This window comes from Lycium ferocissimum, chromosome 3, assembly GCF_029784015.1.
Source record: "Lycium ferocissimum isolate CSIRO_LF1 chromosome 3, AGI_CSIRO_Lferr_CH_V1, whole genome shotgun sequence".
NCBI classification, from domain to species: domain Eukaryota; kingdom Viridiplantae; phylum Streptophyta; class Magnoliopsida; order Solanales; family Solanaceae; genus Lycium; species Lycium ferocissimum.
The window spans coordinates 16087691-16103785 of NC_081344.1; the positions used below are offsets into that span (position 1 = coordinate 16087691).

The 16095-nt window shown below is 35.0% G+C and overlaps 2 protein-coding genes across 6 annotated transcripts; both read right to left on the reverse strand.

The window, feature by feature from the left end:
* Positions 1-672: 672 nt before the first annotated feature.
* On the reverse strand, positions 673-4129 carry LOC132049882 (basic leucine zipper 23-like). Of its 5 annotated transcripts, XM_059440849.1 has the most exons (5): positions 4019-4094; positions 3710-3810; positions 3142-3231; positions 1462-2225; positions 673-1164 (listed from the first exon to the last, which is right to left on the reverse strand). In XM_059440849.1, exons 3-5 carry the CDS (start codon positions 3174-3176, stop codon positions 1112-1114), a joined length of 852 nt encoding a protein of 283 aa, XP_059296832.1. In that variant the 5' UTR covers positions 3177-3231; positions 3710-3810; positions 4019-4094; the 3' UTR covers positions 673-1111. The 5 variants fall into 5 exon arrangements, with proteins under 5 accessions (XP_059296832.1, XP_059296836.1, XP_059296835.1 ...); XM_059440853.1 differs by lacking the exon at positions 3142-3231; XM_059440852.1 differs by lacking the exons at positions 3142-3231; positions 3710-3810 and having other exon boundaries at positions 4009-4129.
* Positions 4130-6573: 2444 nt separating this feature from the next.
* Positions 6574-12318, reverse strand: LOC132049884 (rac-like GTP-binding protein 5). The gene is made up of 7 exons (XM_059440854.1): positions 11942-12318; positions 9415-9502; positions 9210-9319; positions 8813-8876; positions 7311-7375; positions 7131-7196; positions 6574-7042 (listed from the first exon to the last, which is right to left on the reverse strand). Exons 1-7 carry the CDS (start codon positions 12038-12040, stop codon positions 6938-6940), a joined length of 597 nt encoding a protein of 198 aa, XP_059296837.1. The 5' UTR covers positions 12041-12318; the 3' UTR covers positions 6574-6937.
* Positions 12319-16095: the final 3777 nt, after the last annotated feature.

Genomic DNA, 16095 nt, shown 5'->3' on the forward strand with positions numbered 1-16095 from the left:
ATGATGTTTATTTGGAAATGAAATTTTAGCAATATTGTGAAGCTTGCATAGCTCGATTGAAGAAGGATATAACAAAGGAGACAGACTACAACACGTTTCGTCAAAGTTCTATTCCAGACATGATCTTCAACAAAAAAAAATGAAGTAGATATTCAACAAATACGCTCGGTTGATAATTTATGGACATGTTCACTAAAGCATTACCAACCTCGACATTTGAGAAGCTGATATACAAGATTTGGATGTGTTGTCTCCAAGAATTAAGTGATACTTTAATCAGCGGGAGTATAATACGCGTTGTACTCTTTTTCCCTTAGTTGAGGTTTTGCCTCACCGGGTTTTCCTGGCAAGGTTTTTAATGAGGTAGCTAGCAATGCGTATTACGAGATATGTGTACTCTTTTTCCTTCACTAAGATTTTTTCCCACTGGGTTTTTCCTAGTAAGGTTTTAACGAGGCACATTAGCTATTAAGACATGGACATCCAAGGGGGAGTGTTATGAAATAATAAGTGTGGATGTCTACCACTCTAAAAATAAATTCGCACCTCCTCCATGATCTCAAAGGTTTAATGTAATGTTTCCCACTTCACCCATGATCCTCCCCACATTTTCATATGTTGAATGTCATATTTATAGCTACCCTTTTATATGCCTCTATGCACCACTATAAATAGAGGCATATGAATTCATATTATACACACGTGAAACATATTGGGATGAATAAGAAAGCTCTCCTCTCTTGTCTCTCTATTTCTATTGTTTTCATTCTTTAATATTGTTACTCTTTTAGCTTAGTTTTACAATACCGAAGAGTCATTTACAAAGCTATAGCCAGTTCAGACAAATTTATTATTCTCTATAACGAGAGACTATACTAAAACATGAGTTGGTATATAGCTAGCATAATCCCCTTAGTAGCTCTAACTTTACAAATGTAAACTATCTCCCTGGCTAAAGTTTCTCAGCTTCTTCTTGTCTTCTCAAAGATTCTCTGATTTCTCTCCAGCCAAATAGCATAGACATACTCAACATATACCAATCTAAAAATATATGCAGCTTTGAGACTTCCCTTTAGAGCAGCATATGATCTTCCTGAGGTGTTGGTCCAAACTATTGCAAGGATGGTGCTGTTTCTGTAGCCATTGCATGATCCTTGTTCAGACCTGTTGAGTATTAGTACAGCTGACATACCGGTGATCTCTCGATTTCATACCGACTCTGGCAAAACACACAATACAGTTCTACAATCAACCCCCATTTACTTAGCCTAATCTATGTTAATGTAACTGAACAAGATGAAATCCTATCTTTACAAATGTAAGTAGTCCCAGTAAAAGGTAAACAGATTTCATGTAAACTAAGAGGAGGAAGGTTCATCGAGTTCATGTATAATAGTTAATGTTGACCGATTTTCACATAATATGCCAAAAACAAGAAATGCAAATGAATGTGAATTTTACCTGTTCTCTTATTCCCATGAGAAGCGTGGGCAGTAGAAGTACCACAGCCCAATGCACACCCAGGAATCTCCTCAAGTCCAAATCCACAACTATTAAGGCCTTGTCCATTTAACTCTTCCGAACTCGGATGGAGGCAATAAACCTGATCATCACACTGTAGGTTGCAAGGGTTCATCACATAAGCTCCACGGAGGTTAGGATTAACAAGATTCTGATATAAATTACCACTTTCCATAGGCTTATGGTACGGAAATGATCCAATTTCACCTTCAATCCTTCCTCGGATGTCAACGAGCAAGCACTTGAGCCTGGAAATCTCAGCTTCCAAGACAGCTTGACCCTGCAGCCTCTTCAATAGTTGCTGATTTATAGCCCTCAATCTGACTACCTCATTCTCTAATGAAGCAACCCGAGCCTTATTTTTCTCACGGTACCTGCGAACTGCTTCCTTATTACTCAAAGGGCGTTCCTTTCCTTTACTTGCTGCTGCAGAATCGGCAGTATCATCACTGAGGATCTTATCCTCACTTGAGGGAGGAACAACCTTGGTGTGAACATGGTAACAAGCATGTGTGTGTGAGTTATCGGGGCCAGGTGGATTGCAAGTGTGGGTATGAATACAAGCATGCATTTCCGAGAGAATTTCATTGAAAAGCCTTTTCCTAGAACTACATTCTGGAGTTTCACCAAAATTAGAACTTGAAACCATTTCCTGGTTAGAGAATTCAAGCTCCCCGTTGTGCATTATTGAAATCCAAAAGAACCTGAAGGTGCACCACAAACAATTGAGAGACTCCTGTCTAGATGGTATTCATTAATCCAGTCTTTAAGAGGATAAAATGCCAGATAGGTGGAAAAAATGCAAGAACACAGCAAAAAGTTGAAAACTTTAGCAACAGAAGAAGTACGATAAATATCCTTTGCAAAGAAATTTGAAGCCTTGGTAACCAAAATTCTAACAAACCATTTTAGCAAGTTATAAGATCGGATAGCTTAAACTACCCAGCTTCTCTCCATTCTTAGCACCTCAATCCCACAGTAAGTGAAGTGCCTATGTGAATCCTCTATCCATTCAACCTTGTTCAGACCATTTCAAAACAAGAAAAAAAAGAAATTTTTAAAAATTCCTACAGCAAATGCGCGTACAAGCCATATATGCACAAAAAAGAAGAAAACGCAGAATTTATCACATCATAACAGAGAATGAAAAAATGCAACGGCATGGCAAAAAGTTGAAACTTTAACCAAAAAAAAAAAAAAAAAAAGGGTAGGATATATACCGTGACGGAGCCAAGAATTCAAATAAGGGGTTCAAAAAAAGTTTCTTGTGCAAAGGAGATTCGACAATTTATATATAAAAAGGGCAGCCAAGTAAGAACTCCCACATGCGCGGGGTCCGGGATGACGGCCGACCACAAGTCTATCAGTACCAAATTTCTTACCCGATATTTCTGCAAGAGGCTATTTCCACGGCTCGAAACCGTGAAGATTCAACAATTTATATATAAACAAAAAAAAAATATCAATTTTGCCCTATTTACATACTATACATAATTTTTAACTTGAACCCCTCTGCCTCCGCTTCTGGATATATATTCTTTCCATGGAAAAGTGAAGCTTTGGTAATTTAAAATCCAGCAATAAATTTTACTAAGTTCAAGATCAGATAGCTGAGACTACCCAGCCTCCCTCCACCATAAAGGAGAATCCATCATTATTCCTTAGTATGCAGATTCCCACTGCTTTTGGCTCAACCTATATATACATATACTGATATACACAACACAAATACATACACATTCATATAATACACTTAAACCGGTGAATTTAAAGCACAAATCCCCTCCACCTCCACCCTCTAATCATTACATAGGCGGAGCCAGGATTTAAAGCTTATGGGTTCAGGACTCTAATTTTTTTAAAATTATTGTGTTCTAAATTACTGCCTCTGCCCCAATTTATGTGGGACGGTTTGATTTCGAGAGTCAAACAGTTTAATTTTGACCGTGAATTCAGACATGAAATCTTTCAGTCTTTTGAAATAAATTTACATATTTGGAAACTACTAAAAAGTACTATAAGTCACTATAATTGACAATTTTAAATATTTAAAAGATATATGAAAAAGTTACGTTCAAAGAAAAACTTGTTTCAATCTCGAAATCCGAAAGTGCCACATAGATTGGAATGGAGGGAGTAATAATTTATACATATTCAAAGAGTTTCTTAAAAGAAATAAAGGGTCTACTAGTTCAACCGGACTCGTAAGCTATAATCTAGCTCCGCCCCTGCTCATCTACACAATTGCCCCTCAATTCCACACTAATTGGGGTAGCTATATCAATTCAACTCTATTCAGACCATTTCAAAACAAGATATTTTTTAGCCCCAAAGCAGATGCGAGTATATGCCATTTAAGCACCAAAAAGAAAGTAAAATCCAGAATTTGCCACATCAAGAAAAGGAAAAAGTTCATCAAATGGCATTACTCAAGAGGTAAAATTTTCAGCAAAGTATCAAAACAGGGTAAACATACTTACAAGTTACAATGGAACACTTATACTTGGGAGTGGCGTTTCACTTTATGAAACAGAGTCCAAGAAGATTAAGAGAAGCCTCAACTTGTAGTAATATAATTATGAAAAAAAGGGGGTCGCTAGAAAGTGCTAAGATGTGCATGTCACTTTCAGTGGCGAAAAAAGAATGGAGAAGCAAAGGGGCCATTAGGTAGTACAATGTCTATGGAAGTACGAAAATCAGTGCAATTTATACGATCACTGTGGTTTGATGATTGTAATAACTAACTAATGAGTTGCATAGTACTACTTCGTTAGGTAATCAGTTCTCCTCGTCCCAATTTAATTGGCGGTATTTGACGATTTTTAAAAAAAAAATTAAGTACTATATAACAAATCATCAATATTTATGAGATTATAATTTTTTTATTAAATTTTAAATTAAATTGGTTTTTAATAAGAGAGTATAACATAACGTTCTTTTAGGAGTCACAAAAAAAATAGAGTATAACATAACGTTCTTTTAGGAGTCACAAAAAAATTGTAGAGTATTCTTTCTTCTTATAAAAGAATAAGCTTTTATTTTGGTGCGCCCCGATAAATTATGTCATAAAACCAAAAATGGGGATGTTAAATTTTAAAAGAAAAAGAATTATTTCATCATTTTATTTTATTTTAAAAGTTCATAAATAAATAAGTTATTCGCAACCTCCTCATTTGCTAAACATTGTTCGTTGTGATGTCAGTTGTGTAGCTTCGTTGTTGATTGAGAATCCTAACAGAGTTACTGGAACTGTGGAGCGTTGATAGTTCCTTGTACCAAAAAGAAAGTTTTGTATCTTCAGGATGAAGTAAGAACGGAAAGTGGGAGAAAGCGATGTGTTGAAATAAAGGTGATAATTTGATAAATATAAATTTTAATATGAATCTTTTTTTCTTTTTTTTTGAAAAAAATTAATTTCCTGTAATTATTTAGTTTTGGAGAATAAGTGCTTCAAATTTCTACTTTCTATCAGTAGCAGATAAAACGTTTCTCTTTATGAGAATTAAATTTGACTAATTTTTGAAGCTAAACTAAATAAGATTAATTCAATATCTTAAAATTAAAACTTAGATTCTCAACACTATACAAAAAGTAGTACTCCATAAATTACGATTTTCTCATATCAATATCGAAAAAAAGATACATCGTAAAATCAGAGGTGAAGCTAGAATTCGAGATTTGTGGGTTCGGAATTTTAAGGCAGGACAATGACCTCAAGCTAATATATAATAACCGGCTAACCGCCAAACTAACGAACGATTACCATACTCAATATATATTTAAAAAAGCAACGAACCACTTAAACACTATATATAAATATAAACGATAACGTTTTACTTTTTCTAATTGTCACACTTAAACACTATATATAAATATAAACGATAACGTTTTACTTTTTCTAATTGTCAATTTTATGTTTTGTTTTTTAAAAATAATTTTTTTAAGAAAAAGGCTGCATATATTCTGAGAAAAACGTACAGGGATGAAGAAACTGTTAAAGTTTTCAAAAAAGCTTTATGTTTTCTTAGCAAAAAAATAAAAGGAAACTGCTTAAAATGGGTTTTCCGAACCCACAGACTCCTGACACGAGGACCTTCCTAGACATGTTTTTAACGCTGAGCCTACTATTTGTTTTCGTACATGGGTTCGGACCTAATATTTATATATTCGTACTAAAATTTCTAATGCAAATATCGGGTCTACGCAAAAGCTACTGGGTTCGACCGAACCCCCATGTTACACTGTAGCTCCGCCCCTACGTAAAATATTGGTCAAAGTTCATATAATTTGACTCTCGAAAAGTTAAACGTGACAAGTATTTAGAGATGTAGGGAGTACATTTTTCTTTTGAATCTGTCAAAAAAAATGTCATATTTTTATATTTAAAATAATAAGCTTGAAACGTTTTATTTTATAGTTAATAAATTGTTGATTTATAACCCTACAAATACTATGACTTGTTTTACAATAAATTTCAAAAAAAAAAATCAGCTTAAATTTCATGGTCAGAGGGGATATTAAAATCTTTTTTTTATGACATGGACCCACAGCCGCTACCCTTCGTGTGCTGACGGGGTAATTTTTTTTTTTTTTTTTTAAAGTACTAATTTCCCAAAACTTGGTCAAACGTGCCATTAAAACCATTTGTTAGCAGTTACAGCTCTGGTATTTATGTAATAACCAAATAGGCTAGCAAAGGTTTTGGGTTTTTACTATTTTTCCTGGTCTACTTTTATAGACTTTACTCATCAGTAAAAAGAAATGTGAAAAAGTAAAGCCACATACATAGCTTTACTGTTGTATCATTTGCGAAAACTGACAGTTACTATGATTAGTCTATATGTAACACTTACAACTGGCTAACCGCAGAATAAGGTTGAAGCTTTCATGTAAAGGAAGATATATTTCCTTCTTTTTGATTGTCCCACTATTTATCAGTCCTTGTCCACATTGAAACTGTCTAATTGTCCAAAAACACAGATGAGATTTCTTTCCACCACAAAAGTTAACTCCCACCGAGAGGCATTAAGTTTTGGAACACTTGCATAAGCCTTTCTCCCAATCAAGAAACCAGAAATTATTCAATATATACAAGCAGCATACATTACAAGTTACAACTTCTTAACAATTCAGCATGATGACAATAGCACATACAAACTCTTGCAAAAATCTAAATTAGTGTGTTAAATGACCTACAACAAATATATAGGAGATGCCAGGACAGTACATCTTATGAATGTTACACAGATCATATAGATTTAACTCAGAAAGAGATGAAGAGCGCACTATCGTACCCAAACTAAATCATGATCACGAGCCAGGTTGACACTTTCCTAGTGTACTTAGTCAAGACTGCGAAGCAGTAAACAAATTTGCTGCACTACTTGAACTTTGCACAGCCTTTCTTTTAGCAAAATCACAAGATAGAGCAGGCTTTCTGACCCTTCATCTTCTTTTTCTTCTTCTGCTTAGGTGGTTGTAAAACCACCTTAATAGCCACATCAAAAACAGCTTTCACATTCTGCAGTTTTTATTTTCTTGCAAAATAAGTATGTAACGAGGTGTCTTATAACTTGATCATATAATCTTTATTTGAATAGGAAAATTACCTGCTGTGTTTTTGCACTACATTCAATGTAAGCCGCAGCACCAATAGACTTTCTCAGCTCTTCACCCTTTAAGTAAGCATGAAATGAGATACTGATAGAAGACTAGCCCCCTCAAACATTAACCATTTGGTCTAAGATAAAGAATGCACTACTGCTGAAATATGTTAAAAGTTGGTCTACCTGAGCCGTGGTAATAGGTACTGCACCAGGATGGTCTAAAAAGAATTGCTTGTCCTCTCGAAGATCTAGTGGAAGCACAATTAACGCTATTAAACAGCACAAGAAATTACAAGAAAAGACAGAAAAAGAATGGAACTAGCCCACAATGGAAAAAAAAAAAAAAAAAGTGGAGTTAAATAGAAACAATGAACTGGAGACATTCAATTGAACCAATAATGACGAAATAAGTTATCAACGTGTATGCTAGAAACTTATCAACGTGTATGCTAGAAACAGGTTAAGACAGAAAGTGCACCAGACAGAATATTATTTAACACAAAGTAGACAAAAAAATCCATTAAGCTCATTCTATGCTTTTATTTCAAAGTCCATATCGAATATATTGCAGAATTTTGACTGAAAATAGTTTATGTTCTTCTTTCGTCAGCCTAGCTATTCTTGAGTTCCTATGGTGAGATAAGTAAAAACCATGCTGCTTAAGCTCATTAAGAACTGGATTTCAAAGTCGAGAGAACATGTGTTTCAGAATAGTTTATGAACTACTTAGTGCAATGGTACACATACTTTAATTCCAATTCAGAGACCAGTTATGTTATTAGCTAGGAAATTTATGAACTTTTTTGTAAGTGACTTCTCAAAAGGAAAGGGTTAGGTAAGCAACTTAAAACCACAAAGCATCGGGTGTCCTACAGAAATGGAGCTTACCAAACACCGCATCTCCTTCAAATTTCAGTTGTGACAGGTAAGTCTCCTCAATCTCTCAAGCAGTTAGATTTCACATCCATAAAGTTATTGTACACTAATGTTTCTTCCACGTCATATAAATTCATTGCTGACACCATAAGTGGTTTTAGAAATAATTCTGGTTTAACAAGGTTTACACCATAAGTAGTTCTTAGGTGCAATTCTGGTTTAACAGAAAGCACGAGAAATCCAACCATTATTGGTGCTTCATGCAAGAGTCATCTGGAATCAGCAGTCACAGAGGTTACATGATATTCTTTTATAATCTGACAGTAGATAGCAGCTTCTATGGATTGGCAGTCTATTTTCTTAGTGAAGCAACTGTCTTTCAATTACAGAGATAATCTCATTCAAGTTAACAAACTGGTAAAGCACCAAAATGTCTACAGAATGATATACTACAAGTTATTGGATCTCTATTCACCACTGAAGTACTTTGCCTACTTGAAGTAACAATAGGCTCAACTTTCAAAAGGAGGAGAAAACGAGGTGCAGACGAATACATGTGATGGTTGGGCATATAAATAAAGTCTCTTTAATTATTGTCTGACATTTCACAGCTCATCCAGACATACAAGGCAAGATATCCAATATAAAGGATGCAATCACAGTTCAAGAAAATTATCTCCCATGAAAATAAGTAGAACCTTAAAATAACGGCAGACAAATGAAAAGACCTTTCCGACCACACATAGATATTTCATAAGACATAGCTAATTAAGTTAACAATAAAACCAGAGTAAGGAGGACATACTAACCTAGCTTCGTTCCAACAAGAATGATTGGAACTCCTGGGGCATAATGCCTCAATTCAGGAATCCACTGAAATAAAATAGCAAAAGGAAAATGTATTAGTTTCTGGAAATTGTGGAATATCATCAACCATACATCTCATTCATCTTTTTTCTCTTATAAGCCTCCTTTACCCAATCCTTGGTGATGAAAAAATGATCCTAAATAATCAAGTTTCTTGGTACTTTTACGAACAAGTTGAATCAAATAACTAAAGTAAAAGTTAAGCAAGCCAAAGTCTTCCATGGACTGCTTTCAAGATAATGGGAGATAGCCAGCATATATTTCCTCAGTCTCATAGTCATTTATGTGAGCAAGCAAAATAAAACTGGAAGTTAGAGATCTAGTTATGTGAGCAAGTACCTTTTTAGAGACATTTTCATGGCTGGCCTTGCTTATGAGGGAAAATGCTAGTATAAAAACATCTGCCCCAGGATAGCTCAAGGGCCTTAATCTATTGTAATCTTCCTGGCCTATCCAATCAAACAGTAGGGGTAGCAAGCATGTATGCCACAATAAGGTAAAAGAAAAATGGAAACTAGCGTTGAGAAAAGAAAAGAAACTTTACCTGCAGTATCCCATAAACCCAGATTAATAGTGCTTCCATCCACAACCACATTTGCACTAAAATTGTCAAACACAGTTGGGACATAATCCTGTTCGCAACATAGCAAACAAATTTAGAGTATGATGATTCAGAAAGTTTGAATACTCTTATAAATGAACTTCTTAAAAGAAAGAACATAAATTTAAAGCTCACTATTTTCCACCCTTCTATGACTTTAAATAGAGAACACTCATGCTTCTATCTTAGAAACTAAACTTGTAAGTTCCGAGGCAAAGCAAAGGCAGGATTTTCAACAAAGCCTCGTCTTTTAATCAGATAAACATATTTCAATTAATAAACACCATATGCCAAAAACAATAATCACATTTACCATTTCTTTCACCTCCCCCCCAAACCCCACCTATGTTCCTAGTCTCTTGGATGAAGAACAAACTATCGTTATGACTCTTCTAAGATATTACTGGAAGCATAGGAAATTAAATCAAGAGGTTTCATATCAAACTTCCATTCAATTATAATTAGGCAGACCACTTCCCTTCTGGCTATAAAACACATCGATGGGAAAAAATGAAGAAAAACGTCATAATCATATACTGGTTCAAACTTCAAACACAATGACAAAAGAGAACCAAAAAATATAACAGAGCGAATATGTTGTTTTAGTCATCACCGGGACTAAGGAAGACGGAAAACTAGTCACGCTGCAATGATTTTCACATTCTTCTCTCATTCTCTAAAAACTCAGTGAATGCCGAGCGATATGGTCTATGAGAAAAGAAACAGGGGAACTTTAATCTACAGAGCTACAGCTGAAATTAGTTTTCCTTTTTTTTCCACATTACCAATATTGAGAATTTCATTTATGGTTATAGGAACAGAAACAAGTCCCTTTCAGAATAGCAACAATAATATGATGTGCAAGTCGGACTTTTCTCAAGAAAAATTTCTACTCCATCTTTTATAAGGCTCAAGACATCAATCTTTCCAAAAAATTACTTCCTCCGGTTCAAAATAAGTACCCACTTAGCCTTTAGCACACCCCAAAATACTAACTCTTAGAAAAAAAATAAGTATTTTAACTACACTAGCCTTAACGCTGAGCTGGAGGTTTGGAGACGGACCATGGAGTCCAAAGGGTTCAAGTTGAGCAGGACGAAGACTGATTACTTGGAGTGCAAGTTCAGTGACATAGCACATGAGGTGGGTGTGGAAGTGAGGCTTGAGACACATGCCATCAAAAAGAGGGAGTTTTAAGTATCTCGAGTCCATTATCCAGAGAAATGGGGAGATTGATGACGATGTCACACACCGTATTGGGGCAGGGTGGATGAAATGGAGGCTCGCTTCCGGAGTCTTGTGTGATAAGAAGGTGCCACAAAAACTTAAACGTAAATTCTACAAAGTGGTGGTTAGACCAATTATGTTGTATGGGATGGAATGTTGGCCGGTCAAAAAATTTCACGTCCGGAAGATAAAGGTTGCGAAAATGAGGATGTTGCGATGGATGTGTGGGCATACTAGGAAGGATAGAATTAGAAATGAAGTTATCGAGGATAAGGTGGGACTGGCTTCAATGGAGGACAAGATGCGGGAAGTGAGGTTGAGATGGTTCAGACATGTGCAGAGGACGCACAGAGGCTCCAGTGCGCAGGTATGAGAGGTTCGCTATGGATGGTTTCAGGAGAGGTAGAGCTAGACCGAAGAAATATTGGGGAGAAGTGATTAGACAGGACATGGCGCAGTTGCAGCTCATCGAGGACATGACCTTAGATAGAAGGCTGTGGAGGACACGGATTAAGATAGAAGATTAGTAGTAGTAGAGCGTTGTCTTGCGGATCCTTCCATACTAGTAGTGTAGCACTTCCCTGGTAGCTTTTTGCCTTTCTATTTCTGTCACTATCTGTTGTCTCTTGTACTTCGATTATCGTTTTAGTTTGCTATCGTAACTGTTCCTTTTTGACATTATGCTATGTTATGTTTTTTGTTGTATTTTGCGATGATTTCTTTATTTCTGTTAATTCTTATCTAACCTTTTTTGAAATGTCTTTCTTGAGCGGAGGGTCTATCAGAAACAGCCTCCCTGCCTCCCAAGGGAGGGGTAAGGTCTACATACGCTCTACCCTCCCCAAACCCCACTTTGTGGGAATATACTGGGTATGTTGTTGTAACTAAACTACCCTTAATTAAATTTTGCATGTTATTATTAACTTGACACATTATGATCTGGTCAGTTAGCACTTATTACTGATAAATCCGAAAAAATAAAGTTAATTTCTTCTTAATTATGTAAGTAGACACTTATTTTGGACCAAAATAAAAAATGGTAAGTGGACACTTATGAAGAGGAGGGAGTAGTACTTTTCCAAAATTAATGTCTTTTCAGACATATTCTATACTTGGTGAGAGCCCCAGTTTGATCTAACCTCGAATTAATTCATCTATGTTAAAAAAAAAAAAATATCATGTAACATCTTTCACCCAATAAAAGAGTAGTAATAAAACACAGAAAGAGGGAGGAAGAACTTACAGTGGGAAAAGTATTGCTGGTATATGAAATGAGTAGACAAGTTTTACCCACTGCTCCATCCCCCACTGTGACACATTTTATGAACCTGGACCCAATCATTCTTGATTTCTTAAACCTCAAATATTCAAGTTTTCCGGCAAACCCCTTCAAATTCTCCTTCTTTTCTTCTTGAAATTTCTTGGTTTTCTTTGTCTCTTTGTGCAACTACTACTCTTCTATTCTGATGTCGTTAAGAGTTTGGTTATTTGTTAAGTAGGAGTAGTATTTTAATATAAAGAGAAAACAAAATGGAAAGAAAAGAAGAAAGTTAAAAGTGGGGGTGCTAAATGCTAATGCAAGGAAGTAGATATTAAGGATAGAATGCAGATACAGACGCCACCTAACTCAACACCCACATTAATTGATAACTACATGAGGGTGGGGGAAGTTTTGGATACAATTTTCTCCCTCCTTTTTTGGTGTTTTACGCTTTTTATTTTATTTCAAAATAAATAGTACTTTAGGATTTTAAAAAGAAATTGATCTTATTCTTTCAACATTACCCTTATTTACATAATCAAGAATTATTAAATAATCTTTCTTTTCTAGGTATTTAATTAGGGGTAAGTTAGTAAAAACACTCCTAATTTTCTAGAAGTAAACACCCCTCTTAAGAGGTGTGCATTAACTTAAAAACCACTTATTATGAAACGGGGGACATAGTGTTGCTCCCAAACGCACACGCAAGTATACGTGGTCGTACAAGTAATATAGACTGTTAAGTCCAAATATCGATCCCACGTAAAACTTAGATTCTACTGTTAAACTAATTCAAATTCGAGTGAAACTATTCAAGAAAGTGAAAATCAAGATGTTTGTTATACTAAACTAAAACTGAAAAGTAAACAATTTGTAAGGGGTGTTTTTGTGACTGGGAATATTTCGACAAAGATTGTAAGATTTATCAGATGAGAGAAAGTTCTAGGGTCATGGCTTTCGACAATCCGATTGATCTTCAAACAATTCCACCTATCTTATTTCCTGGGCTACTAGTTGACGGGTTAATTATAACTTTATGAGTATCTTCCGAGTTGCTCACAAGCCTGTAGATGCTACTATAACGCCTATATCCCTATGGTCGTCAGAGGTAACAAGAACGCATTTACTTCTCCGTATTCAACTAAGCAAGGCTAAAGGGTATATTCTTATCCTCATTAGCGAAATGATTAATCGAACAAGCTCTATTTATTCTTATTACGCTTGCAAATTCCCTATCCCTAGTTCAATTCACACGCCACAGATAGTGTCTAACTATTGGCCAGATAATCAAACAATTAAGATCAAGAATAAATAACAACCCAAAATATGGAAAATCAATAGAGAATAATTGTCATCCAACCAACTTTCAAGTCTTTCGCCACAACCCTAGAATTAAGAAGTTTAGTTACTCATGATCCGATCATAGACAAAAGAATTCATGAATAATCTAGGGTTGAAAAAGATGAAAAATAAAATAAACCTAGAGAGAAGGTAATATGACGGCTTACAAGTCTTGGAACAATCCCAGCACGTCATTAACAATGAGCAAAATAGCTATTTATAGTTTAGGGTTGTTAACCAAATAAAAGGGTCCTAATCCTACTTAAAATCGGACAAAATTCGACATTCCCGCGTTGGCCACGCGTCGCGGGCCCAACGCGGGGTTCTTCCGTGTCCAAGTTCTTCGGAATTCGGCTTCTATTTTGTCTTTGAGTCGCGATGCACCTTGTCCAACACCCGACCGAGAAAGTTCCTGACCATAAGATTTTTCATTATATTAGTTCACGCGATGTGATGTAAAATCAACGCGCGGTTGCCATCAAGGCGTGTTGCATCCGCTGACGCGGTGTGTTTCTAATTGGATTTAATTGTTCCCGATTCTTTTCAATGTGTTCGTTCGAAATTCACCTAAGTGTCCAAAGCTTCTCGTTCCTTGCTCGTGACACGGAGGTCACCGTGAATCAATTTACAAAATTGCTAGGTTTCCCGTCGTTTGTCTTCATCGTACCTAGATACATGAAATATAGCTTATGTTTATAAGCTCAAATACGATGATTTCATCATATATTAGGCATTAAAAGTCTTAGGAATGTGATGTAAAATGACACGAAACATGATATTTGTGCCAAATATCACATAGTATTAATTTGCTAGTATAAATGTGTGAAAGAAAATATCAACCAAAAAGGATTTCATATTTAGAGATTTGAGCAAACAAAAAGCTGTCCCATTCACAAACTATCAGAATAGTGAATTTGTTTTTAATTGGATTTATTATTTTTCAAAAGTCTTCCGTTTAATTCTTTTCAATGTGTTCGTTCGAAATTCCTTTTGATTTGGATTCATGTTGTGTAAGGAAGGATCACTATAGGGGAAAGTGCTCCATGCAAGAATTTTTTTCATTCCAGTGCTCAAATTTGAGACATCTAATTAAAAATGAGAATTTTATTTGTTCCATCATAATAACCTCGATGGTTTGGATTTAATTCTTATCTTTGTGTGTTGTGACCAACTTATGTATTTTTACTAGTGTATGCTTGCTTGCTTGCTATGAATATATGAATATAATGTAAATGCGCACCAATCAATAGTTTAAATATTGTAAACATCATTCAGTTACTTATAAAGAAAAATGATCGTCTAATGAGTGAAAAAAAAAATCTAAATTAGAACTTTCACACCTAATAATGAAGATGTACTATGTATAATCATTGATTCTTGCTGTAAGACGTCGTGTTTAAGCCGCCACTTCCATCATACTATCAAAGTTAGATGTATTCTTCATTACAACGCAAATACGCAATTTCAGCAAGTAATAAAATTGAAGTTTGATAATTATTTTTCACAAGTAACACTATTACTATAAATTGGTTTTAAAATGTTATACATTACAAGATCAATGGTCATGGATCAATTCTCAGTTTGTCGTTTACCATCTAAAGGATTGACAACAGACACCAAATGAAGGGAGAGAGGCGAAAAAAAAGAGGCTAAAAATAGGGCGGAGCTAGGAGCTAGGGTGCCGCGACATTGAAAAAATACCCTATATATACAAGGTTAAAATTACTTTTATGTGTATGTATATTAGATGTTGAATTTCATTTACTTCTTCTTGTGTTTAATTAACTATATTTGAAATTACAAAATTCTGACTCCGTTACTGATCAAATATACCTTTACAATTGAAAATAGAGGAATTTTCACTTTGCTTTTCGGCACGAAAAATACTCTTTCTGTTAGTAAAGGGAAGCAGATATGATTCTGAACTATTGAAAATTGAGCAATTATGTCATTTTGCTTTTTGGCACAAAAATGCTCACACTATTAGCCAAGTGCAGCAGATATGCCTTCTTCACTAAATAACTCCGTATAAGATGTAAACTATCATAAAATAACATTTCTTTTGTTGAGTTGAAAAAGTAATTATCAAACTTCAGCTTTATTACTGGCTTACTGCGTTGCAACTCAACAAAAAAAAAAAAAAATCTTACATCAGATGTGAAGTTAGTGTTGAGGGCATATATGCTTTACCTGGCGAACAACATGGAAGTGTTGAGGGCATATATGCTTTACCTGGCGAACAACATGGGTATTTTATTCCAAAAGCAAACGAAAGACATGATCACTCTATTCGCATAATTTAAGGTTATATCTGCTCCGCTTAAAAACAGTGAAGGCATTTTTATGAAGGAAAAAAAAACGAAGGGCATAATTACTTTAGTTTCAATAATTCAGGAGTTTTTTTTTAATCATTTCCCTAGTAGTTGTGAAGAAAAAATTCTGAAAGACTTTCATAATCAAAACTTGATATGCAGAATGAAAAAGGCATTTCAAGTCTCAAGTCAACGCATGCTTAGCTTATACGTCCATTTCAAGATTTCCGTTAGGCAAAAAAGGGCCCAGCAAGATAATGACCATTGACATTGGTTTTCCTACCTACTCCCTCCGTTTCTAATTTGAAATTACAACCCATTTAAAAGAAAATAAAACTTTTCACTTACATTTAAAAGAGTGAAGCAGATATTTTCTGAACTATTGAAAATTGACAAAAATAAGTCTTGAATATTTTTGTGAACGAGAGAAAATCATTTCATAAAGTGAATTTGTTTTCTATAAAAGTTTATCAAAGAGTGGCC

Bases quoted from the DNA above. Each gene is read 5' to 3' on its own strand.
- LOC132049884 (XM_059440854.1), bottom strand. From the start codon at position 12,040: ATGATTGGGTCCAGGTTCATAAAATGTGTCACAGTGGGGGATGGAGCA. The intron at 7,376-8,812 runs GTTAGTATGTCC...TGCTTCCACTAG, and splicing joins TCTTGTTGGAACGAAGCTAG to ATCTTCGAGAGGACAAGCAA. The intron at 7,043-7,130 runs GTAATTTTCCTA...TAAAAACTGCAG, and splicing joins GTAGTGCAAAAACACAGCAG to AATGTGAAAGCTGTTTTTGA.
- LOC132049882 (XM_059440849.1), bottom strand. From the start codon at position 3,176: ATGATGGATTCTCCTTTATGGTGGAGGGAGGCTGG. The intron at 2,226-3,141 runs GTAGTCTCAGCT...GTGCACCTTCAG, and splicing joins TTATGGTGGAGGGAGGCTGG to GTTCTTTTGGATTTCAATAA. The intron at 1,165-1,461 runs GTAAAATTCACA...AATACTCAACAG, and splicing joins TCATGGGAATAAGAGAACAG to GTCTGAACAAGGATCATGCA.